The following is a 24,274-nucleotide window of genomic DNA, read 5'->3' as shown; positions in this document are numbered from 1 at the left end:
TTAAGGGCGTGCTTGCGCCGGCAACAAGACTCCCATCTATCCGTCCGTTCCACCCATCACCAAACAAAAGAACCCTGCCCAGCGCTCCCGCACAAACACCCAAGCCCTAAAGGTATGCGCTCCAATGCTAATGTACCACCGGCATTCTCCGGTGTACGATTTGCCATGCCAGTTTAACACCAAACCGAGCGAAATGCCGGAAACCTGGCACGTGTTTTTCTCTCCTAGAACGTGTGAGGGGGTGGAGGAAGGGGACGGGAGAGGGGGGGGAGGAGATCGAACGGATGGAAGGGCCAAGGGCATACCAACGCGGAGCAACAGCAACCGAACCGAAGCAAACACGAACGCAACGACAAAAGGGAACAGGAAAATCGGTTGAGTTTTGGATGAAAAGTAGGGACAAGCGAAAGGAGGGGTGGAAAATGAAACACTTACACTTACAACCGCACCCCTGTGACGATGGTCGAAAGTGCTCTAAAAAAGGACTCCGCCACGAACTGCCGGTTGATTCAACAAGTTTCCTCGGCTCGGCGTGCTTGGGAATGCACTTGCACCGACGGGGAAAATCCATCGTATCCGAACGAGTTGGCACATGCGCCTTGCGAATGTCCTGCTGTGGAGAATCGCACTCTCCTCGTTCACGATGTCTAGGATATCCCGAGACCCGATGCAACCGGGATCAGTTTCCTTCAACACTCGCAGCCGTGAGGACGCGTCGTCCTCCAGTGTGTTTTTCCGCAGATTCGGTACTTTTCCCTTCACGAAGCATAATGTCACTTTAGGGGCGGTAGGATTTCTTTTCTCGTTACGTGTTTTGGTGCATCGATTCATTAGAGCTGCAGGAGGTGTTTCAAATGAGATTATTTTCTTTTTGTTTCCACACGAGAGCAGTGGCATTTTTATGCACAAACATTCCCCTCCGGCGTTTTAAACAGAGTGCAGTGTTGCGTGAACGAAACATCCCGAACCAGTTTCCCGCAGGAAACACCCAGGCCGTATTTACGTTGCTAGGTAACGCGGTGCAAAAGGTGACGCGCCCGGCAAAAGAAACCCGGATAACTTTCCTTCGCGGGGACGGTGGTGGAAAAACCTTGGCCGGTGAAAACAATGCAGCGCCAACGTGTCCCGTACGGGTGCGTTTTTCCTTCCAAAAGGGAAAGGGTTTTAATTGAATTAAACGGAAATTAATCATGTCGTGTTTGTGCTGCGTCGAGCATTAATATCTAATTATGAATAACGAAAACAACGGTGCAAGCGTCGAAAGGAGGATGAGTTGAGTGAAATAATTCATTTTTCGTAAAAAATCAAATGAACCTGAGGCCGTATCAGAGGCCGTGTGCATCCCATCGTGATGTTGCTGTTCGCCGGTGGTGTCTCTCGCGGGAAAATACTGCCCGTTCCCGCTTCCCCATGCCTACTGCGTGCGTGTGCATATCCGCTTGCGTTTGGATTATGTGTGTTCGAACGAAGTGATGGTAATTAAAATTTCAAAATTTTAATCCAATCTCGATGAATATTCATTCGGCGGCCGCGGGTCCGTAATTGCAAAAGCAAACGCAAGTGCGAGCGCGTGGGAGCGACGATTATGGAGTGGTGTCCTATTGTGTCAACTGTCGGCATGTTTTCGTCCGATGGACCGACCGGAAGCGGTGGTCTCATTTGGCCAATAAGCCGCTGATGAGTCCGCTGTGAGTCCGCTGCGAGTTCAGAGCCGGTTGAAAGCCATAAGTGATCCCTTGTGTCGTTAATGAGTTTGTGTGGGATTGTCGTGTTCCATTGTGTGCCGGAAGTGCATTTGAACAGATTTATGTGATGGCATTCACGATGGATTTGGGAATTGTTCTCTTATCGTTATTTATATCCTGTTTATTTAGTTTGAGTATCCCATCTTAAACACGTTTAGTTAAATGTTCAACATAAAGTTTCAGCTAGAAGCGTTCTCAAATGTGAATTGAAAATTCGACGAGAAGCAAACAAGTACCCGAGATGAAACTCACGTTTCCTCAAAATTTTACGTGACAAGTGGTTCGAGTTTGGTGCCGACGTTTTCAACCATGAAAAACGGTCGCGTTTTGTGCCGTATTTTCCCGAGTGCGCGACTAAAACAAGTGTACCAGCCGAGTGAAATCGACATCATCCACAGTTTTCCACTGCTGATCGAAGAATTGTTTCATCCATCGGGCCATCGGGAATGTTTCAGTGATCATCCGCCACCCACGGTTACGTCGACCGTAACGCCGGAAGCTAGCGAAATGTGCGTCCATCTCGACGCGTAGAGAGTGCAAGTGTGTGTCGAGAGTGTAAAGCCAGGGGAAACGGTGTGCCTTTCGACTGCCCGCCCCCTTTCACCAGCCACCATGCGCCTCCATCGGCTGCGGAGCGTCCTCGAGCCGTCCGTTGCCTGGCGGTTGCTGCTGGTGACCGTTCTGCTCTGTGGATTACCCCGGCCGGTCACCGGATACTTCGATCTCTTCCTGAACCACTCCGAGATGATCAAACTGATGGGTAAGTGGGTGGCTGCCTAGCGTGCGCTTTTTCACTTTGATTTTCCCGACCCACCTCGTTGCGCCCCGGGGCCCAATACGAGCCAAACGTCGAGTCGCCGTACCGGAGGCGTCCCTTTTTTCAGCGGTATCCTTCCACCCCGGTTTAAGAACCCAACACCACGGTTAGGTTATATTTCCTTTGATAACAAGGGGAAACCCTATCGAAAACTATTTCCCAACTACAACGCTTACGTTCGTTCCAAACAATGTTTTACCTGTGTTATAAAACGGACATGAAATCAAATCGATCTGTGAACAAACGAGATAACATTTAGGAACAACAAACCAAAACATTAAATGGTGTGGCCGAAACCCTTCACCACAAATAAATCATTTCTAGCGTCCAGTTGGATGGAAATCAATCAAGCAAACCGACAACCATTTTCATAACTTTTCGACGAGCCAGATTGTGTGATTGTGCAAACGTCTCCCTCTGGACCCCAGTGAATCGCACATCGCCCCTCACCTTCGATTGCGGGAGATGAAAGAACCGTTAATGTTAAGGGACACCGCAAACGAGTTTGAAGCGGCCAATATTCGATGGAAGCGGATGGCCGGTGGGTGGGCATGGTCAGTAGGAGTAACCGAATGGGGTTTCCCTCGGTCTCGGAAAACCCCTTTTTAACCGCCAGCATTTAAAGCATCCATTTACCGAAAACCACTGCATGACGTGAGGACAAGTGAGCGATAAATCTTCCATGGATTGAGTTGTTTGTGTGTTGTTGAATTTTGTTTTACTTTTATTCCGGAATGTGAAGGAAAATTTGAGATTTTCCGAAACGGAAAAAAGGTTCACAGCCCGGATTGGCCAATCATCTATGCTGATCAGTTTCGGGTGCTTCTTTAATTGTACTTAAAATTAAATAGGGTATAATAGTTATTTTACGCATTTGTTGTGATGATATAAAATATTATTTTCTTCGTAACAAAGCGTAGATTAATTTATATTTCTATTAGCTGGCTCGGTTAAACATTTCTTGAACGACGTACAACTGTGGAAAATATTTGATTTTCACCTATCACCACATATTGATTGTTCATTCTATAGGTGCCATGTTCGGTGAAAATCAAAGAGTTCAAAAACTCAGATAACTTACAGGTTCATGGGAGTTGGAAACTGGATCGATGAAAATATGTGATATCAGCTTATGTCTTGTATTTTAACATTTACCACTTTAACGTTTACCAATATGCCATAAATACCAAAACTTAACAAAATTTGTCATTATAACTAACAAATTATTTTGCTTGTTATTGAAAATAAACTATTTCTTCGAAATCAACTCGCGACGATCTGTGAACAGGCATGCTGCTGTGACCGTTCATGCTTACAACTAGAGATTACATTTCATATGTCATGTATATGTAGTAAACAAACGAACGATAGAAAATCGTCATTTATTAAAAATGTTTGTAGTTTCCAGACATGAGATAAGAAACATGTGTCCACAGAGTGATTAAAAATGGTTCAGTCGTTTAGAAGCAGTTTAAGGACTTACACTGTGATACAAGAATAATATATAGATTCTATGCTGATGTCTTTACAACACCAGTAAACAGTTGGTCGTGTTTTCCCCGCTTGGAAAGGAAAACACAAAACAACACTCAGCGAAAACTTAACTTCACACTTAATAACTCGTTACGGGTGAGGAATTATTTATAGCCCAACGCAAATGAATCATTTGTGAATAAATTATACCTAATCAATATTCATCAGCCCATCGGCGCTCGGCGCAGGTTTGCGGATTCGGTTGGCCGGCACGCCATCTGAAGTGATTCCCATCATTATCGCGGGAAGGCCACCGCCGCCTTTTTGGACCGTTTTGGCTAACGAAGCTAATAGTCCTTACCGCAAACACATTTGTGTACCGCTTCCATCGGACAGTCGGACTGAAATCGGGTGGTTCATTGCCCACGGGTAAGCTTTAGCAAAGGCTTTTAATGTACGCCACAAACCACAGCGTACCATCACATGTACCCCATGGGAGGAGCAAAAATCGTTTGAGGACGCACATTCAGATGGATTAAAAGAACACCCGTTACCACGAGTGATACTCAAGAGAGGTTTGATATAGTTTTATTTTTCTATGAAAATAAATAGAAACCCTTATCTGTTTTGAGTAATGAGGTTAGATTTTTTTCCCGCATCTAAATTTTTCCCGCTAGTTCATAATGAAAACCTCAATGGCTTTTTCAATAAAAACTTGAAACATAAAATGTTCTGCGGAAAATTCTCACCTCATTTTGCACGCAGACCTTTATCTCCATCCTAAACGTTTTTTTACAGAATGGCAAAGAGAAACGATGATAATGTTATCGTTCATTTGCATTCCCCTCAATAAACAGGTGTTTGGTGATAATGTTCCATCTAACGACTTTGGGGACCTAGAAAAAAGAAATTCTCACTCCTAGGCATTAACGGAACAATGAAACATTTAAAAAGTTGTTTGAAAAAAGATGATAATTCTGGAACGGTCTCTTCGTGAGAGAAGTATCTTGCACTTAGCAAAAGAATGTCGAGCCATTTAAAAACACATTACATGCAATGTCAACCTAACCATAACTTTGTGGTCAAAAAAGTCTAATTGGTTGCTTTAACAGGAATATTTAAGAACAACATTAAAAGAAGCTCCAATTATACATATGCATTCCATCTACGTCGGGATTATTTTCCCACAATTAATCACTTCCAACATTCATATTGAAGATATCAATATTTCTTGACGCAAAAACGCATCTTGCATTGGAGTGGCCACATTACATACAGCCCATAAAGATCAACACCAGCATGGTCGGCATCTACTCGAGCGTTTCAATTTTCTTAAAAGCCTCCTTTTGAGCATCCAATCATTATCGATTTCCCATGCCGACCGTGCGTCGTCATGTGTAACTAGCGTAAACACTTCCATATTTTATGGCCCCTTGTAACGGCGAGAATCGTGCCAACCAAGCGATGCGTGAGCTGTTAACACAAATCGCCAGCATAAATGGTGCTGCATATATGGTTGCGGATCCGTAAACCAGCTTTGGGGCGGGTCGGTTATGATTATGCGCTGCAGTCGTTGGCAGCCCGTCGATAACTTCGGGCGTTAATGTTATGCTTTCGCAAACCACGTCGCTGGTCAGAGCATATTACGACAAAATTTGTCAATTGGGTGACTTCCTTAACGGGAAAACATGCTTGGCCTTAAAATTGTAGTATCCAGACAAACTTACGAGATTATTGCATACAGGAATATTCTTTTTAAATATTGATATCTCTCATGTGTATCGTGTTTCTTAATTTTTATATCATTATAAGTTTGATGTTTCCACATGTTAGCACTTTCATGGTCTATTTGGTATCTGTTTCCGTCGTATCCACGATTTTCACTTAACCAAATGTTTAATTGCAGTTTCTATAGTAAAAGTAGAAGTCATTTGAATCGATTCTAGGTTTGCTAGTTTATGCACGATCTTTGGTTTATATGATTTTCAATAGATCAAGAAAGAATCTTTATTAGAAGGACATCTTCTTTTGCCAACACAAAACATATGGTTCGCTGCTATTGTATGCATTCTTCAGGAAAGTCTTCCACGCCACCGGAAAAGTGCTCGGAACGGCACGGTATGTCCTTTCAGTGAGCCGACCAGCAGCGCTCCTCACTGCCATTCATCTTATTTCGCCATAAATCGACATAAATGTCACTTGAAATCAATTTATTATACGCCAATATTTATTGGAATGGCGAAAATATCGTACCATAAACCACGCGCGCCGCAGTATATGAAACCACCGAGGACAGTTCGATCCACTGTCTTGAGACAGAATCGATCGGAAGGCTGCAGAAATTGATGTTAATACCGGGCTAGAGGGCACCCATTGTAAACTTTTGCTGGAGCCATTTTTTCTTTGTTGACTGGGAGGAGTTATCCTTTTTTTTTGCTACACATAAGACATTCTTTACTGTAGGAAGAACGAAAAACTATCGAACGAAAGAAACGGATAGTTATTTCGAGGAAATTGAATTTTTAGATTCAGAAGTAACATACGTTTTTTGATTGTTAAAAGCAACCTTTATGTCGTGGAATGATTTACAAGTCTGGTTCTGCTAAACATGCCAACTTTATTGAAAAAGAAGAGATTGTTACCAATACGAATATTGTTGCAAGAACTTTTAACATAGAAAAATCCAAACCAAATGAAAGTTTTCAGGATATCGTTTTCAAAAACCATACTGTTCTTCAGGCTAAGTATTCACGAATACATATTTGAATTTAGAAACAGATTCTTGTCCTGTATATTCAAAACTAATGTTGTTTGAACCTGACGCATTTTAGCTTAATACCTCCATCACAAACTATGAATATCAGAAATTTCGCTAACGAGCTCCTCACTATAGGGCATTCTAAATTTGTCTGCATCTTCTTGTTGACATCTAGTTTAGTTTTAGCACGCTCCAAATGCAAAACTGCACATAAAATGTGGCAAAATGCCAAGGTTTGGCTTAAAATGTGTCGCTGATAAAATCATGTCACAAAAATATATCTTAGCACCTGAAGGTTTGTTCAGTTACCCTGGCCTTCGTTGCAAACTAAATTTAGTAAAACATTTTAGCAAATGTTCTTTTTTATTCTTATTTTCCATGCCACTTGCCGACCCTAAAAGATAAACTATTTCGTACAATGTCAGCAGAGCTACGGAAAACCCTTTTCATTCTACCTTCGGCCGGGGACGGGAAAGGCCAACGAGAAAGTTTGCTTAGGCACACTATCGGGAACCTGTGTCATCATCCTAAAATCACAACGGATGTTTATGCTAGCAGGCTTCCAAATTTATCATGCACCAGCGTGACAGCTCGTGAGTTATGATGCAGCAGCGTCGGATGTCGTCCGAATGGACCTCGCCGCTTTTGCTGCCGGCGCAACCGTAGGAGAAAGTTTCAAAGTGCATACGGTTTTGGGAAACTATGTAACTTATGTCACTCTATTATACTGTAAATTTTCTACTCAATTCTAAAGGGCAAGTTGCTAGAAATATGGTAACATAGGCATTCATCGGTTGAATGAGTTTCTGAGAGAAAATTACGGATTAGGAACAATGTCTGTTATTTTCTTCAATTTTGTGAAACTATTAGCTATTAAACTAATGTAAATAAAACTGAACAGAACCGTCCAAAGTAGTTAAACTTTATTTTATGTGCTGTTTTTGGCTCTTGCAAAAAAAGCAAACGTTATGGCTGGAACATTCGTTCAAACGAGAAACGATTCCGATAGGCAAAATGCCAACAAGCTCACACAGAATGCATAATGCCAAACATTATCTCAACTTTTTCAAACTTTTATTGTAGACAAATAAAGTCAAAGTTTGTGCAAAGAAAAGCCTTCGCGTCTAACACGGGTTTTAGGCGGAGAGTACCATAGAAAGAAAACACAGAGCGCCTCGCAAAACATACATGAACGATCCATTCCGTTGAGTCGGTCCATCTTTCCAAAAACTTTCCGCGTGTGTAGCAACAACAACCGTCATAAGACTTCATCCTGCACCCCGCATTCCGCAAGATCAGCCGCACGAAAATCAAATTGAACCATCGGTAGGAGACATTCGGCAAATAGAGCCCATTAAACGTTATCTGGATGCAATTTATGAACAGGGACCAACGGGGAGAAGCAACAAAAAATCGTAGCGGCCAAACGCTAGACACTTTCCATCCCCGGCAAACACCAAACCCTCCGCTCAAGAGGCTGCGCGAAAGGATATCGGGATCGCCGGATTGCCGGGAGGCGGATGTGGAAACCACTTTAGACAAAAAACCTTTTATGCAACGTTGAATTTTATGAAGTTTCCTGCGACGGCTTTTTGTGCGCTCGGAGTTCGGGTGTATTTTCTTGCCATCGGGAAGGATGGCGCTCCGCTCTTCACGCACCATAAACGCAATCTGAATACTTCATACCGGTTATTTTCATTCAATCCCCCCCGCTCGCTTCCTCCGACTGTCTGGCTATGGTTTTTTTTATTTTTCGACTCTTTGGAAGTCGGCAAATTTGTGAAGCGCTGGCGAGGTGAACAACAAAATTTCAAAAAATGATCAAACGTAAACAAACAGTTCTTCCTCATTTCTTTCCGTTCGCCAAACGGCGGGGAAAAACTGACACATGCCGAGGGCAACGGCCGTGGGTGAGTTTTTCATCTGACACTGAGGCGGACTTTGATGTTGCCGCGCCGTGGAGTTTGCATTTGACAGCTTGGTTATAATGTTGCAAACACACACAGCGTTTGTGCAAAATTTCTGTTGGGCTCGTTGTTTCTTAAACTAGTTCAGTACCTTGTTTCATGTGTTTCATAAATTGCAGCAAAAGATTCACCGGATTTGCTCTACTTCCACCGAAAAGAAACTTCACTCTAGGGATGCTTTAAAAAATCCACTCCTAAATACTCCCTCGCCAAAGAAGTAGCTTCCGCCTTGCGAGAGTCTCCTTGACGACACGACCCTCGATTCACTTTTGGTTCTATTTCTCCCCGAGAAATTCATTTTCTCATTGTTACTTTGAATTTCATATTTACAGGCTAATTCTCGACACAATCCGCCATTCCCAGGCCTAGCGGGCCAGAAAAAAGAAGTGGGAAATAAATCCTCTCCCACCCTCCTTTGCCCAACCTGGCGCACAATGTAAAAAGAACAGACGGACGGGCGGAGATACTTTCGACACACGTCACCTCCGCTTCGCGCGTATGCTCAAATCAAAGTTCTTGCGTTTTGGAAAATGTTCCCACTTCCAGCGGCCGAAATACGGGGAAAACCCAACCGGGAGTAGGGGGGGGGGGGGGGATTCATTCTCCCGGCGTTTGGCTTTGTTTAATTTCATTCCGGACCCGGGAGGGTGCGCGTTACAATTTCAGGTTTTCCGGTTCCCTCCGCCAGCGATAAGACTTTCAACAAACGGGCTGCCCTATTTCCCATCGGATAGCGGCACAATAATAGCACAGGGGTTTGGCTGCCGCCTTTCGCTCAATTTCGGCGCTCGTTTGGATGATTTTCGGCGCAGCACTTCAATTCCGGGCGGTGCGTGTGCGTTCGGGTGGAAATATCGCTTGAGCCAGCTCGCTGCCAGCATTCGTGCCAATTGCGGCAGGTTGTGGCCCCACGGTTGTGCTAGACGTCAGATAAGTTTTTGTGGGATTTTACCCTGCTTCCCCGGCCCCTCCCCACCCTCTGCCCCGGCGCTAGAATGCTGGCTCTTGCCCTTTCGAAAGGAGAGATGGAGCTGCGAATCAAGATCTTTTTTAGCACGTCTACACCGTACCACTTCCAGAACCAGATCCTGCCGGAAGTGGCCCCATTCCTGAGGGGACACAAACTTACAAACTCCGGCCCGCTACCGAGGCACCGGGAGGCTGGTGGCGCCACCGAGCGGGAAGGGGTGCTATATTCAATTTTCATGATAAATAAAATTGATAGTGGCGTCTAGGAGCAGACTGACTGACTGAATGGCTTCACGAGCTGAACCACTCACTCCGACTCGGTGCGCTCGTATAGTTTACCCCACAAACAACACACACACGTACATACATGCACGCCCGCTAGCAGAGGAGTTGCCACTTGGAAAAGGAAGCAGCGTTCCTTCTGGACCAGCCGAGGGAAAACTTTCACCATCGCTGATGATGATAATTGCATTCCGGTGAGAATGTTTCGCAATTTCTCACATTTCTGCCATTCGAGTGGAAAACGCCACGCCGCCGGCTTATCCTCGGGCGCGTTCGTTTTTATCAATATGGTAATAGCTTTGCTAAAGTTGGTCACTTCACACAATTTTCATCATGTTGTTGGGAACCGGGCGGCTTCCGTTCGCCAGTGCAAAATTGGGTTCCCAGTTCCTGGGAGCGTTATTAAATTTTCATCAAGCATTCAATTCTTAACTTTGTGATATTAAAGATTTCACAAACGAAGACGTAAGTGTGCAATTAAAAAAATCATTTATAGATAACGATAGTTAACTCTAAAAAATAAATGAAAATTCGACATTTAAACTATAGTAATGCAAATAGCAAATTCTTTGTGAAGCTAAGCCTTAGCTAGATCTTTTAAAATCGTCAGTTAAATGGATATTAAAAACAACTATCATCAAAACAGATTTTACTGAAAACATGAGCTAAAAACGCTTGGCAATGAACGTGTTAAAAATTACTACACTGTTTGAGAAATGAAAAGACGGACAAGATTTACAGCAATGAAACCTAAAAAAATTAGTATAGTTTGATCGAATATGCAATCTTGTTAAACAACATTATGGTTTCAAAAGATGCACATTTCTCAGAAAATTTTAAAATAATCAACTTGGGTTTGCATTTTAATTGAATCTATTGTTTAAGAGAGTAACGAATTTCAACTCTGCAGGATTTGAAGCAAATGTAGAATGTTGCTTCATCGCAAAGCAAAGCAATCCAATTTCCAACTTCCTAAAGCCCATTTCCGTACTCCCGACACTAACATGGCCGTCCTTACATCGTAAGGCTCTAATGAACTTTGCTAACTGCTGTTTCTGTGCGTGTGTGTATACGTGTATGTGCCTCATAAGGAAATGAGAAATTTCGCCTCAGATTCATCGCATTCGGGGGGCCATTTACTTGTTGTGCGTTGTGACGTGCCCGGAACCCCGGACCCGAACCCATCCACCCACGACGTGTCCCAGCCGTGCTTTGGGTCCTTATCCGGTGGCCAGACCGACGAATTACCGACACCACACACCAGCAACACCGTAATCACACACGCCCCGAAGAAACACGTTTGTTGCTTAATCAAGTGGGACATGTTCTGCTCGCTGCCACTTTTCCATGCGTGTGTCGTTTGTCATTCTATTTTATGTGTGACCTCCGCCAACTGGAAAGCGCCCGAGCGGCGTTGGTTGCTGATTCGACCAAAATCCAAAACCCCCCTCCTCCCGTCGCCGACACGGTTCGGTTCAGAGAGATCTGTTGCGTTGGGGACACCGCACAAATATCCACCCCCTCGAGTTCCGGGGCGTACCGACTCCAACGACGAACGAGTTACACAACCTCGACCAAGACCCCGGAACAATTTCTCACTTTTCACCAACGCGTCAGCCAAGAAGTGTGCTCTGCCGTTTCGATGCGAGCTTCATTACTTGCCAACAAGGGGTTGGATATTTTATTTTAATTACGCTTTAAAGAGCATTACGTCGGCGTGGAAAATGGTGGCCCGTTTCATACTTGGCGGCGGGAAAGTAATTTGAGTGCCGAGTGGCAAGTTCGAGTCGAACAATAAAGTTTTCCCGACACTCCTCACCACGTACAGATTTTCTTGAAGAAGTGCATTGAGATGGATTAAGTCACAAAACACCTAGCGTATAAAGTAAGTCGAAGATCAACTTTTTAGTAAGATGGTATGTGGCATTCTTAACTTTCTCTTCAGGAGTTTTTCATGACTTTTTCAAAATGGTTATTTCAGCACCTGAAAATTGACAACTAAGATGTTTAATGTGTTTGCAAATTCATTAACAAGGAGAGTTGTGTGTAGTAACTCGTTGGAGACAATTCGGACCTGCGGTTCCACAGTTCCATCTGTATCTGTCATGAAAAGGTTTCGTAATCCTTTTTTTAGTAAGGGTATAATAGTGTGAAAAGGAAAAATCACCCTACTTAAGCGGAATTAAATTGTGGAAAAACAAAACATATTATTGGCTACCCACCACGCAGTTTATTTATCTACTAGTTTATACTTGTGTGCTTCTCTGCGCATCAAAAGAAAAGAGTTTGTAGTAAATTGTAGGAACTGGAGCTTAATCTAGGTACATTAATACGTAACAAGAGATGAGGTTCATCAATTTCCCGGTTTAGTAAATTAACTATAAACATCACTTTAGCCTTCTCTCAACAAATTTTCAATGTTTCGGGTCCTTATCCGATAGAGTATCTCGAAGTCATAAGGCCACCTTAAAAGTTTAATTACATGCCTATTCGATTCGTTTGACCCAACGATCTGTAGATGGGCACCACATAACCGACCCAAGCTCTAAGATGGATCGCACTAGGTAATCAAATTGGGTTTTTATACATAAAGGATTGTTGAATTCGCACGTCATCTTACGGACTAAACCGAAAGTCCAATTGGCTCTTGTGATGTCTAAAAGTTAACTTATCGTTCGAAAGGACTCAGATCACAAATCCTATCAGTACGTTGAAGTCTTAAGCTGTTTAGGTTTATGAATACTGATACTGATGTTTTACGCAGGAGAAAGATGTTACCGCACATTCTTCAACACAGATGACCAGGACAGATTCGACAAACCCTATGTTGTAAAATATCACAATATCCTTATCAAAATATCTTTATCTCGCTGGGAGAAAAATTGTCACGTCATCAGCATACATTAAAACCTATCACAGGGTAGTCCTGAGGCTACATCATTCACGCAAAGTAAGAATAAGAAGGGCCCGAGGTAGCTGATTTACGAGACTCCAGAGGTACTTACGAAATTTCTAGCAACCTTTCGAATAATATTTCCGAGCTTTTGATACAATGGTCGTTTCCTTTTTGTTCTTCATTGAACAGTGTAAATAATTAACTAATTTAACCATTTCAATCCCGTTTTATCCCACAGGAATAGAGGCCGATCTTTTCTACGTACGCGATGGTGCAGTCAACGATTACGCGATGAGTTTTGTGGTTCCGATGAAACCTGGCATCGATTTCTTGCGATTTTCCTGGCAAAGCCGAACCGCTTATCCGGTAAGTACGATAGTTTAGATTTTCACACACAAATCGGGCATAGGGCAAAAAAAGTATTTCAATGTTAATTTATAACAAAAACGCAATGGGATAGATCAGAGTGTTGATTCATATCTACAAATTTCTGTATTATGTCGGACCGAAGAAGTGTTTCCCAACGAAGTGAGTTCAATGTTTGCACCATTATCCCAAATGTGGTCTATGTTTTTTTTTTTGCGGCCAACAATCGGTAACCCTCAAACCCACTCGTCCGTAGCTGTGCAATTTTGCGTTTCATCACGTTCGATGATGTCTGATCGGAATATGGTGTTTCCTTGCCTTCGAGTGAGCCGGCAAAAAGAAACCAACGCATATCAACCATGATAGCATGCTGATCTTCGCCGACTGGTGCGCCATTGAGCAAACACAAGACGGATAAAACGCAGTGTAAACAATGGATACCAATTCCGCACCATTAGGCCGGAATTGCATCCGGAACCAAGGGCATGAGCGGTACCTCGTCGGCTACGAAAATCCATGTTGATAGACCGCCAGCTTACTGGCGAAAGACCTAGACATCGGCGGCCAAAGCATGGATTACGTTCTTTTCTTCTCCTTTGGGCCATGGATTTTCGGGGCCAAGTCGAGTGAGGAAGCGTAAGTCTGCATTACAATGAACCGGTGCCAAACTGCTGGCAAGGATTGAATGCTGAAACGAACGATGGTTTATAACTATTTTTCGAGGTTCATCGTGCATGGGTCGGTTATGTTCTCTCTGGTCGCTTTTTTTCCTCACGTCAGTTAAAGCCATGAAAAGTTCTAGTCGTAGCGGCTTGGTTTGTCTAGCAAGAAAATAAGTATCATGGTTTGATTATCTTTTCCTTCCTAGCAAAACAAACACAATATTTCATGTTCAATCGACGTTATATTATTCCATTATGTTGCCTTCTTTTGTCGTACCAAGTTCCAACCATTGATGTTCAATTAAAAAAGTTCACATTTTATTCGTTTTAAATTACTTTCCTTGTAGTAGGGAATAATGCCTTCAATACCTTCTTGCATAACTTTCCCGTAACCTAACGCTATTTTCATCAGCTGTTGCGAGCAACATTTGTTGTCGAAGTCAAATTGAACGCGAGCGCTTAAACTGGGTCAACATAATTTGCGCTCGAAGAACCATAGACCTCTTTTAGCCGGGTTAAAAGAAACCTCCGCGCAGGACACGGAGAATCCACTCAGGAAACAAAGTAACGACTCACTCTAACATCGCGTTGTGCTGGTTAGGGGCAAAGCCCGAAGAAAACACAACAGCGAATCCCTACGCAGCCACCGATAAGCGAAAGGTGCCAAGCCGAGGTGAGGGAAAGGGAAAACTTAAACCATTGCCGAATGTTTCCTCCTGTCGGGCCTTCAAGTTTCGGTGCCGCTAATTTTACAAGTTGATGGGCCCAACCGACAAGACAAGACGAAATAAAAACTTTCCACTTTGCACGGTCTTTTGGAAATGGCGGGTTTTTCCTTCCGTGTTTGTTTGCTGGTCTTTCCTTCCATCCCATTCGGCAATTGTTTGTTTTACATTTGGCCAAAGAAAACCTTTCCACGCTCCACAAGGGGTGACGGTTTCGACCGGGAAATTTGCGGGAAAACATTGTGGCGCGCTCCATCGCATTGTCGGTTATGCAAATGAACCAATGACAGTTTCATGCGCAATTTTACTCCGAAAGCCCGCGGAAGGCTTAAGGAAAAACTTGAAACTCGTGCGAAAGGAATATAGACATCGGGGTGAATTAAGTACTCGCCTTCTGGAAATGGTTTCCATAAAAATGCAAAGAAGCTTGTTAGCATTGCGATATGTTTAAACCACGGTTGTAGGTTATTTAGCATAAAAATATAATGGAAACACTCCTGCCTGAGGAATAGGAAATGTGAACTAATTTGGGAGCTTAAATAATTTGCGTCATGATAAAAACTCATTTAATTTTTCATAAGCTAAATGTTTTACTGCACAAAAAACCTTGGATTCTTTTTAAAATTTTCCCTGACGAAAGTAACTTCGAAATAAATTTAAACGCTTTAAAGATGGTGAAGAAATCACCTGAAGTAGATAAAAGCTAGCAACTTTTAAAATCATACAGTACCAAAAATATCGAAGGCTGGCTCAAAAACTGATTTCAGAGGCTGAAAATGTACTGATCACACTCCTTCACAGTGAATGAGGATTGGGATAACCTCGACCGATGTGTAGATTAATTTAAATCAAGCACCTATCCTTCCAGTAAACTGCTCCGAAAAAAATGGCCCCCGGTTCGGACCAAACTACCTCAATAAATTTCAATTTCGCCCCATCCGTTCGTCGTTCCCTTTTTTCCATTTGCCAGTTCTTTCTCTCCAAAGAAGCGAAAAAACCGAAACCCAAACGTGTGAAAGCCCCAAACGTGTGGTTTGTTTGTTCGATTTGTGGCATTCGATCGAAAATTTAGGAGTGTTCCAGGGCGCTGTAAACGCCCCACGATCGGGAGAAACGGACTGACCATCCAATCGAGACCTTCCGCATTGACCGTTTCATCGGGACCGAATCGACGTCCCGAGAGATTCAACCGAACAGATCGGGAAGATTGCACATTCTATCATGAAACTCCCCAACGTCCGTGGCGGGGCCACAGTAAGCCCATCATTCAACAGATGAGCGGGTTGGGGGCACACTTTTACGCTTAGCTTTTCAGTAGTGTTTTCTTCAGTCGAGGCGTATGCGTTTTAATGTTCTTTAAGGATGGATTTATGTCTCTTTTGGCTCGAATGGAGAATGAAATGAAAATTTATCTTCAAATTTTTATTTTAAAGCGATTTTAGAGATGATAAATGGAAAATTGATATGGAGAATTAAAGAGCTAAAGCATCCCTAAGGCAATTAGATTTCGTATTTACAGTGATGTTGATACCTTCATAAAATAAAAACAGTAAAATTGAAACAGTTTCAAATGAAAAGGGTTTCTTGCTGAATTGAATTAAACCAACACGCACCATCCTTCGTTTTGGATAATATGTTGCGTCAGTTCCTGTACAGCAAAGTCCTTTTTGATATTGCTCCTAATGAAGTTACACGACGACCCATAAGTGCAGCAGGAAAACTTTCCTTTCTGCGCTAATGGAACGCAACTTTACCCAGTCCCGGAGTCGTGGCTCTTTCATCTGCTTCGCGACGGGGGAGTGAGCCTAAAAGTCGCGGACATTTGCGTACGCTAAAATGTACCCTTGAAAACGGTACCCGGAAAACTAACTTTACTTGGGCGAAAGAACGCAGACTGCGAAGTCCTTGTTCGTCGTGAGTCAAAATTAAACGCGGACTGATTTCCATCCCTTACTTAATGCAATCAAACCCGAGGCCCGTCTCCGATGACCCGCTTTTTCGCTGCCATGTGTCCTTCCTGGGCTGGGTCCGCGCGAGAGCCACTTCCCGCTCGGATGATTTAATTTTTGAGCTGCAACTTTCCATGTCGCCAAATCTGCTCACATAAACTCAATTAATCAATTCAGCCTTCGACGTTGATTTGATTCCTCCGAGAGGACAGTTCCGGTTTATGCCTTTTCACGCTGTTTTGATCGGGCTAAATTGAGTTACTGACAATTTTTGAAACTTCCCTCTCCGAACGCAAAGTTCGTGGTGGAATGGATTTTAAGAGTATGTAAACGGAAAAAAATTGAACAGACTTGAGCATTTCCAGAGCACAAGAAATTCGTTTTCCATGAGACACAAATGGAAAAGCTTTCTTCAATTCAAAGCTCACACTCTTAGAAGTAACACAATGCCAAATACCGTTCAATCGTTCCAGTTTAACCACAGCTAAAAGCCTCTGGTGAACGATTCATGTATGTCGTTCGTTTCAGGGCATCCACAATTATTCAACCTCACTCGAGATCCGTTGGAAATGGCGTCCAACTGCATAGAGGAACGTACCCGAATCGGGAAAATACCGAATACATCGCCCGGATACACCCGCAACCAATACGTTGGCTATTTGTTGCTTCCCTTTAATGCGATTAGCAGCGGCGCAGACGAGAATCAATTAGTTCTCTTTTGTTGTTTTTAATTAGATTCGGAGGGTGTCGGACAGAATTTGTTTTACGGCATACGGTGCGATTGCTTGATGAAGTTCAATAAAGCTCCAGCATCGGTGTGTAAGGGGGTCGGGGGGCGGGTCGAAATTGAAATGAAATTCCGCTTTAACAACTGCGAGGTGTTAATCAAATAGTCTCATGGGTTACTTTAGAAACGCGCAGCAAATGAAAGGTTCGGCACCCGAGCTACAGACAGCTGGTAAACAAACATGGCGTGTAGATTAATTTTACAAGTGATTGATGTAGACTGAAAAAAGTTTCCCTCAGTTTTAAATTACTTGAATTGGTCTTGTACCGATTTGAAGTGCGTGTTTCTAGCCTTACTTTCTATTCCTGAGTGCTGTCAATAGCAACGTTGTCAGACAACCGTTTATTAACCTCAAACGCTTCACGGTCCTACGGGCGGAACTTTGGAAAGGTTCGCATTTCCAATCACCCAAAGTTCAAAAGTCCGATCAAGCTCCTGCCTAGGACTGGGTAATTTTAATTAAAAGCAGCATTACATACTTTGCTGGCAACTTCACGGAACGCTGCAGCTCGAAAACTTTCGTCCTAGAAAAGCAGCCGCCATGGCAGGAGTCGTCGTTCATCATCGGTCGCGATCCATTTGCGCGCTTGATTGCTAGCGAATGCTTCATTAACGATACCGAGTGCCATCGGCCACCCATCGCTCCGTTTTCCCAGCGACGCCATGAATCATTATCAGTGAATTCATTGCGTCGGTGTTATCAGCGAGTTGATTCAATATTGAATAATAATTTATTCCCCCCGCCGGTACGATGTCTGCAAATCATTACAGTTCGATGGGCGACCGACTACGATTATCATCAATTAGGATGTCCTTTTTGCCCTCCGGGGCGTCCAGGTTCATTTGCGCGTCGCGCATCCTTTTTTTTGAGCGGGTTTATTCCTCTCTAAGAATCGACCGAATTCTTCACTCTACCTACACCCATTTCTTGACAGCTCCCTTACACGATATCGGTCCACTTCGATGACAACGAGGGTGCCCTGCAGCATCCGGAGCTCGACATCCCGACCAGCGGCATCATCCCGCGGACGGTGGAAAGCTTCACCGTGCACCTGGTCTGCTGGGGAAACGTCACCAAGGAGGTGCCGGTCGGGATACACCTGCACGTCGAAGGGCCACCGAAGCACAACGACACCAAATTGATTATCAAGCGGAATAAAATTTGCATCAAAGGTAAGTGTCTGGCATCGTTTTTCTTCGTCCTTTTTTATGTGTTTGTGACGTTTTTCCAAACGAATCAATAAATTCAAGGAAAGCTTTACCTGAGTGATGGCTAAAAGCAATCATTTAACTTGTAAGGTTTTGAAAATAAATTTAAGCAGCAGGTAGAAAGCATTACTATGAATAACGTTTGCATTAAAAAAATAGACAAATTCCAACGACTTTTCATGCAAAAACGGAAAACGCTAGCACCTTCCTGTTAAAAGCAAAATAAAGAGTAACATTTCTTTTAAACTAAGGAATTAAGTAACTTTACCATAAAATATAATAAAGAGTACGAATCAGTGGTTTGGTCATAGTAAATCATGCGTAAAGAGCATCGGAGGAGTTGAACGGGTCAAATATAGTTGATATACCCCACACTGCTAACTCTCCTTATGCCTCTCAACTACAACCAATCGAAAAAACATTTACAACACTTAAAGTTAGGATCTATTCCAACATTTTAAAATCCAAACAGAGTAGCATTTGGCCATGAATGCCTCACAACAACTGAAAAACATCCTTACACGATTGGTTTTGAAGTCTGTGGCTAAAGTTTCGGTCAAAAACCGTAAGACCGGCTTACTGGCCGTCAGAATATTTTTATTAATTAATTTACTTTATTCTATTGGCTTCGTTAACTTTTTTTCTTATCACCGATTAAAATTTGTCTTTTTTTATTCAAACGTTAATTTGTTACCATTCTCTTCTTTCTGTTATTTATCACTTTTAAAATTGATGCAGACCTTCAATAAACGAAATGAAATATATTATTAGTCTAACATTCTCGTGAAAACCATCTTAAAAGTAAACCCAAAGAGCACAACTGTATCATCCAAGATGGAGAGGATCGTTTTATTGGTTTCTTCCTTCCTTATTCATATTCGACGCAATATTTTTCCTTCCATTCCTAATGGAATATCCGACAAATTTATTTTTTCGTTTTTATTTGATCACCAACACACTCTTCCTCAGGGACACCCATGCTGTTCGATGGAGTTGGTCAGTCGGTCAGTCCGGATGATTATGCCCTAAAGGCTTCACGCAACGAAACCCCGCGCCTGACCACTGCCCCGCCCCGAACTCCATCCAAATGTTGATTGCAGGATATTTTTTTCGTCTTCTTTTTCGAGATTATATCGTTTGGTTTTTCAAATCGATGCGGCATAAAATGCAAATTGATGGCTTCGATTTTCCGTTCACCAACCGTGGCTGCTGGCATTGACCCGGATTTTCACTCTTTTTTTTATTTTACTATTCGGCTTTTGTTCCGGGTGTGTCGGTAAAAGTGCTTCGATTGTGAGCATCAGATTAGATCGAATGAAATATTCACCCAATCATGAATATTCTTCGATCCGGCCGCTTATCGGGAAGCCATTTTCCCAGCAATCAACGATTCAGAATAAATTGGAACGTTGTTTTTGGAAGGTATCAATTTTAACCACAGTTTTTGTTTTGTGTGAGTGTGAATTTATGAATAGCGTATGGCTTGTTTGAATATAATCAGGAAAATCGAATGAAAAAACCTACATGAATCTACCTTCTTGCAACCCTACTAAAAAGTCAGTTTTGCGCGTGGTGCTGTTAATTAAATAATCGTTTAATATCACCCCTAAGCTAACCGGGTTTTAAAGGTCAGATTGCTGCTTTTGATCTTACGAATAACCTCGCCCAGCCACGGAATAATACCGAGCTCTCCGATGCCGGTTGCCCTCCGGTGGAGCTACTTTCATTTTTAAGCCAAGCACCAAACACCGGCAACCCCGTCCGGGTCGAACGCGTTTTTCCACCCACCGAATGATGTTTCCGGCTGCCGAAAAAGAATGCGATAAATTTCAATTAATTCCCGCCTTCGGCGCGCGAGCAAACAATGAACAGTTTCTTACGATGCGGCCGCAGATAGAACACACCAACCGTGGGTTAACATTAAATTTTCCCTCAACCACAACTAGGCCACATTTGCCGAGGCTCGGTGCGCGAGTTTATTACCGGGGGCATTCCTTAAGCCACGCCAGAATATTGCATTGACTTGAGCAGGGAAAGTAATGTTTGGTATTACGTTCTAGCAACTATGCTCGGAGTGTTTCACGCCTCGTGGAAAATGTGGGTGGATGGTGAAATTTTCCATTTGATTTAATTTTAAACTGGAATTGCGATTTCAAGATAAAACAACGTGCTGGCGTAGGTCAATCGTAAAATAGACAAAGAGATGTCGGAGGCTAATCATAAATTCATTTCAAACAAGAAGAGTTGAACAAGAGAGATATCCTTAGAAGTTTTCTCAATATATTCTAATTTCATCAAAACATTAGCTCTTTTTTTCATTTCAAAATACCCTTGATATTATTACAGGTATGCTTCCGGCAAGGAATCGCCTGCCAGCAGCTGAGATCGCACCTCAACAAGGGCCAGCTCTTCTTGGTGCAGCCGCTTGCGCTCTGGGGCTCGTCCTGGTCGTTGGACTTATCGCCAGCGCAATGTACGTCCGAGCACGAAAACAGATTCGACAGGACTCGTTACAGTAAGTTTTAATAAAAATCTTTTAGTATAAATTTACAATGTCACCATTATATTTAATTTCTGTAAATTTTCTTATGAAACAAACACAAACATATCATAACAAAACCAGTCTGGGTTTCCCCATTTGTTATACCCTTTTTTTTCTTTATGACGGACGAAATAATGAAGAAGATTCCTCCACGATGCCCATGTTGTCATCTCTTGGAAAGCAAAAAATTAAAACATCTTGCTCTAAAAGCATGTCCTAAAAGTGTTTTCCAACTATTGTTGCTAATATCGGTCGTGTACCCCGTGTGGAAACATGTTTGTACAATCTCGCTTCCTGCGCTTCAAACTTCCTTCCTTAGCCTCGTGTACGCAAGCTGGCAACATATGTCCGAACATGTTCATTTTCCCCAACCATGCGGTCCCGTGCTTGTATGCATGTGTGTGCGCCCGTGTGCCTGATTTTCGTTTTCAACATCCACCGTGACAGGTTTTTTATGTCCATTTTTTTTTCAAGAAAAACAGAGCACACCGGATAATCCTGCTGTCAGCATGTGGTGCCGCTCCGGTGCTGCTCAGCTCGGCGAGCGCAAAGTCCGGCAATTTATGGTCCATCGGTCCCTTGTGGACTTTCGAAAAGCTCGAGGTGCCTTTGGTAAAGTGTCGATTGCACATGAAGCGGCCCACCATGGGCAATTTTAGCGCACGTGAGATGAACTTTTTTAAATCGTGAAAAATAGTTTCTTTGTGCAACATTCTGGACGCAATGTCTGGTGGTATATGCAATTCGGGCTGAAGGGGCCTTAGTTTCCTGTTCAACGATTCTTTTCTAATGCTCTCATAGAACAAAGGACTAAAGAGTATCTATAACCACACTTGATAGCCTTTGTGGCAGCTGATTTTGAAGATAGCAACGCATCCTGTCAAAACCAATTTACCATGAAAAATCAAACATTTCATAGAGGATGTAAAACTAAACCATGTTCATAATTTAAACCTTTTATCTCTTTTCAACACAGCACCAGTTTCACTACAGCAGCATATGGCAGCCACCAGAATGTGTTCATTCGCCTTGATCCACTGGGACGTCCTCCGAGCGCGAACAGTGGCTCGTACGCAACGATTGCGAGTCTCAACAAGTATCCCATTAGCGAATCGAAGAAGTCATGTGAGTTAATTTACTTTCAAATTGTGGGAAAAGCGATTCTATAACATTGTGTTTTTAATTTCTTGTTTTATTTATTATCAAACTCAAGCTAGAGTGAAGATTGAGAATATTTTAGTTTTTTTATGCATAGAGTTATGTGTATTTGCAACTATTGCTGAAAATTAGTTTATTCCTGTTTTTACTGAAATAATCTAAATTTTACATTTAAAACTCAGCTTTACTAACATAAAAAAAGGATGTACTATCTCTACACTTCTTGACAAAAATACAACAAATTTTTGAAATCCTCAAAATCATTATTCGTGTTGCACAAACCATTCAACTTACTTGAATTCAAACTACTTGAAGCACAAACGTATTCAACTTTGTGTAGTTTTTACATAAACAATACAAACAAACAATAATCATTCATAACAATTTCGAGGTGGTCATTAATATTATCCCAAATGTAGACTCACAGACGGTTTTAATAAAATAACTAAATCGCGGACACTACTGTAATCCAATGACAGCGAGATATGTCAAGGAGTATTCATCAATGGTTTTACAGTGATGTAATATCAATAATTTGTTATATGCAACATTTGTAACCATTAAATTAAACCTTTCAAAACAACTTAAAGCCTGTCTCATAGTAAATTGAGCCAAAGAAAGCGCGCTACTGTGGCGCCTCTAGTAGCGTCAGCCGGAAACTAATATTTTTAGTAGTATTAGTGAATAGTAACAATCAAGTTGTGCAAGTTTCAGATCTGCACTATTGTTTTTCGCTAAATGCCGTATAATGGAAATTGATCGACCTAAAATAAATCCGCACAAATAACTGGAGCGCCGGTGGACAGGTTGGCAAGGCCTGGAATCCATAATAAAAGCAAAGAAAAATTTCAAGTATTTTTCTTTTGTACAGTTATACATAAGGTTTGTTATAAAAATAGGTTTTTACTTTTTGCGTGTTCCCTGTTCTTATAAATTCACGTACTTTTTCTAGACGATTTTTCGACCTGCCATTATTAAAAGGTTGTCTTGAAGTGGTACTGGGCCAATAAGATCACTTGGTACCAAAACCAAATTTCCCAGAGTTTCACCCCATCGAAAAAATCTGGGCAATCACAAAACTTCGTTTTAGACAAAGTGGTGAAACAGTTACAGATGTTCTTGGCAAGAGGAAGTTAACGGAGGTTGCGAAAACGGTGTCCCATTCCACGACATGGGCGTTAATGCAGGAAACAAAAACAAAATACGTGAATTTAAAAGAACAAGGAACACGTAAATAGTAAAAACATATTTTTATAACAAACCTTATGTAAAACTGTACAAAAGAAAAATACTTGTCAGTTTTTTGTTTTTTTATTTTAATGGGTTCCCGGTATATTCAATTTGCTCAGTTGCCTTGGTGCTATAGTATTTTGTGCGGATTTATTTTTGGTCGTTCAATTTCCATTATACGGCATTTAGCGAAAAACAATAGTACAGGTCTGAAACTTTCACAACTTCATTGTTACTATTCACTCATACTACTAAAAATATTAGTTTCCGGCTGACGCTACAAGAGGCGCTACAGTAGCGCGCTTTTTTTGGCTCAATTTACTATGAGACAGGCTTTAATATCATAAAATAGAACATACAGTGCTTCCTAGAAGTCTTTCATATAAAATTTAGCCGGAAAGGGTGAAAGCCAAACTTTTGTAAAAACTCTCTTCTCCACCCCTTCTTAATCGAGCATCGCTGGGGCGTCATGCTAGATTTCAAATGTGTATTAGATTTCATCCAATAGTGCCGCAATATAATATTGTTGTAATTCTTGTAAGCATACATTTTAAACACATGGACTTACTTATCGTTCAGTTTTCGGAAACATCGCAGTACTTTAATTTAAACCGACTTGTTTGCGAACCTTTTCCTCCAAAAACATTTCCTTTAATTAAATGCTCCAGGGCTCTCAATTTATGTTTCCACCGCTCCGCACCTAAATTACTCTATTCCTTTTATTCATCTTCGGTCTGGT

General features: G+C 42.2%; 1 protein-coding gene across 1 annotated transcript in view; it reads left to right on the top strand.

Moving 5' to 3' along the window:
* The first annotated feature begins 2,357 nt into the window (after positions 1-2,357).
* LOC131281378 (tyrosine-protein kinase Drl) overlaps positions 2,358-24,274 on the top strand; it is a 52,683-nt gene continuing 30,766 nt past the window's right edge. The window contains exons 1-5 of the mRNA XM_058310705.1: positions 2,358-2,505; positions 13,146-13,273; positions 18,332-18,569; positions 20,952-21,120; positions 22,124-22,272. Of these exons, the coding sequence (XP_058166688.1) occupies positions 2,358-2,505; positions 13,146-13,273; positions 18,332-18,569; positions 20,952-21,120; positions 22,124-22,272 (832 nt within the window). The remainder of the gene's footprint in view (positions 2,506-13,145; positions 13,274-18,331; positions 18,570-20,951; positions 21,121-22,123; positions 22,273-24,274) is intronic.

This window comes from Anopheles ziemanni, chromosome 2 (genome assembly GCF_943734765.1).
Source record: "Anopheles ziemanni chromosome 2, idAnoZiCoDA_A2_x.2, whole genome shotgun sequence".
In the NCBI taxonomy this organism is placed as follows: domain Eukaryota; kingdom Metazoa; phylum Arthropoda; class Insecta; order Diptera; family Culicidae; genus Anopheles; species Anopheles ziemanni.
Note: the sequence above shows the minus strand (reverse complement) of the source record. Positions and strands in the feature narration are given on the sequence as shown.